At 44.3% G+C, this 2019-nt stretch overlaps 1 protein-coding gene across 1 annotated transcript in view; it reads left to right on the top strand.

The window, feature by feature from the left end:
• The window catches only part of LOC310824784 (tissue factor-like), a gene marked incomplete at both ends in the record, with an annotated part of 7506 nt that extends 6230 nt beyond the window's left edge, over positions 1 to 1276 (top strand). Inside the window, 2 exons of the mRNA XM_083698034.1 lie at positions 949 to 1130; positions 1256 to 1276. Coding sequence (XP_083554160.1) covers positions 949 to 1130; positions 1256 to 1276 — 203 coding nt within the window. The remainder of the gene's footprint in view (positions 1 to 948; positions 1131 to 1255) is intronic.
• Between the last annotated feature and the right edge of the window lie 743 nt (positions 1277 to 2019).

The following is a 2019-nucleotide window of genomic DNA, read 5'->3' on the forward strand; positions in this document are numbered from 1 at the left end:
ATCATCACTACATCACATAACAATCATCACTACATCACATAACAATCAGAATAACAATCATAACAATCAGAATAACAATCAGAATAACAATCAGAATAACAATCAGAATCAGAATCATCACTACATCACATAACAATCAGAATAACAATCATAATAACAATCAGAATAACAATCAGAATAACAATCAGAATAACAATCAGAATAATAATCATAATCATAATAACAATCATAATAATAATCATAATCATAATAACAATCAGAATAACAATCAGAATAATAATCAGAATAATAATCATAATCATAATAACAATCATAATAATAATCATAATCATAATAACAATCAGAATAACAATCAGAATAATAATCAGAATAATAATCAGAATAACAATCAGAATAATAATAACAATCAGAATAATAATCATAATCATAATAACAATCATAATAACAATCATAATAATAATAATAATAATCATAATAACAATCATAATAATAATAATAATCATAATAATGCGTTGACTTTGTACAGCGCTTTTCTCAGGACTCAAAGACACAACATTCCATGGAGAGAACAAGAATAGATGGATAAATAAAAAGTAAAACAGCGTAGTCAGTAAAAACAACAAGAGGAATAGTTGAAGATTAAAAGCGAGTTTAAAAAGATGGGTTTTGAGATGGAGGTTCAAATCCACACGTCTTCCAGAGAGATCGATCACATGACCTTATTGTGAGATGATGTCATAATCGCAGTGACACGGTTGTCCACCTGGGTTGATGACGACGTTAGTATCACCTGATTAACACCGCCTCTCTCCCTCTCTCCCCCTCTCTCCCTCCCTCCCTCCCTCTTCCTCTCTCTCCCTCTCTCCCTCTCTCTCTCCCTCCCTCCCTCCCTCCCTCCCTCTCTCTCTCTCTCTCCCTCTCTCTCCCTCTCTCTCCCTCTCCTGCCAGCTGATATCGGTAAGCCTGAGGTGATGTTGGAGGTGGGAGAGGACAAGACCTCCATGGTGCTCCAGGTCTCTGACCCCCCGACCCCTCTCTACAGGAACGGCAGGCTGCTCAGCATCAGGGACGTCCTGCAGGATGACCTCAGCTACAAGGTCATCTACAGCAAAGCTGCCAGCACAGGCAAGGTGAGCTCAGCCAGGACCTGGACCTGGACCTGGCGCTGCTGGGGTTTATTTACCCCTTCCAGAAGTATGAAAGGAGTATTGAGCTCAAGTTCGTGGGGGGGTTTCAATCCATTTCATTTTTTCAGAGTGAAAGGGGCTCGTATTAAAACCATAACTTAAAGATTTAAAACATTAGTTGGTGAGAAAAAATAAATAAAAACACTTAAGCCTGTGTGTGTGAGAGAGAGAGAGAGACAGAGAGACCAGTCTGTGTGTGTGTGTGTGTGTGTGTGTGTGTGTGTGTGTGTGTGTGTGTGTGTGTGTGTGTGTGTGTGTGTGTGGTGTGTGTGTGTGAGAGAGAGAGAGAGAGAGAGAGAGACAGAGAGACCAGTCTGTGTGTGTGTGTGTGTGTGTGTGTGTTTGTGGGTGTGGGTGTGTGTGTGTGTGTGTGTGTGTGTGTGTGAGCCAGAGAGACCAGCCTGTGTGTAACCGTGCCCCCCCCCTACAGAAGGAGAAGGTGTCGTCCCAGAGCAGGGTGGTGTTGAGCGGTCTGGACCGGGGGGTGAGCTACTGTTTCAGAGTGGCCGCCTACATCCCCTCCCGCAAGGACCGCAAGCTGGGGGAGTGGAGCCGGGTGCAGTGCTCCCCCAGGGAGGACAAGACCTTACTGGAGGGTAAGAAGACCAACCACCTCTCACCCCCACTACCCCCCTGTACTAACCCTAACCCTAACCCTAACCCTAGAGACCTCTTCACCCCCACTACCCCCCCTGTACTAACCCTAACCCTAACCCTAACCCTAGAGACCTCTTCACCCCCACTACCCCCCCTGTACTAACCCTAACCCTAACCCTAGAGACCTCTTCACCCCCACTACCCCCCTGTACTAACCCTAACCCTAACCCCCCGT

Source organism: Argentina silus (genome assembly GCF_951799395.1).
Source record: "Argentina silus genome assembly, contig: scaffold_629, whole genome shotgun sequence".
Lineage (NCBI taxonomy): Eukaryota > Metazoa > Chordata > Actinopteri > Argentiniformes > Argentinidae > Argentina > Argentina silus.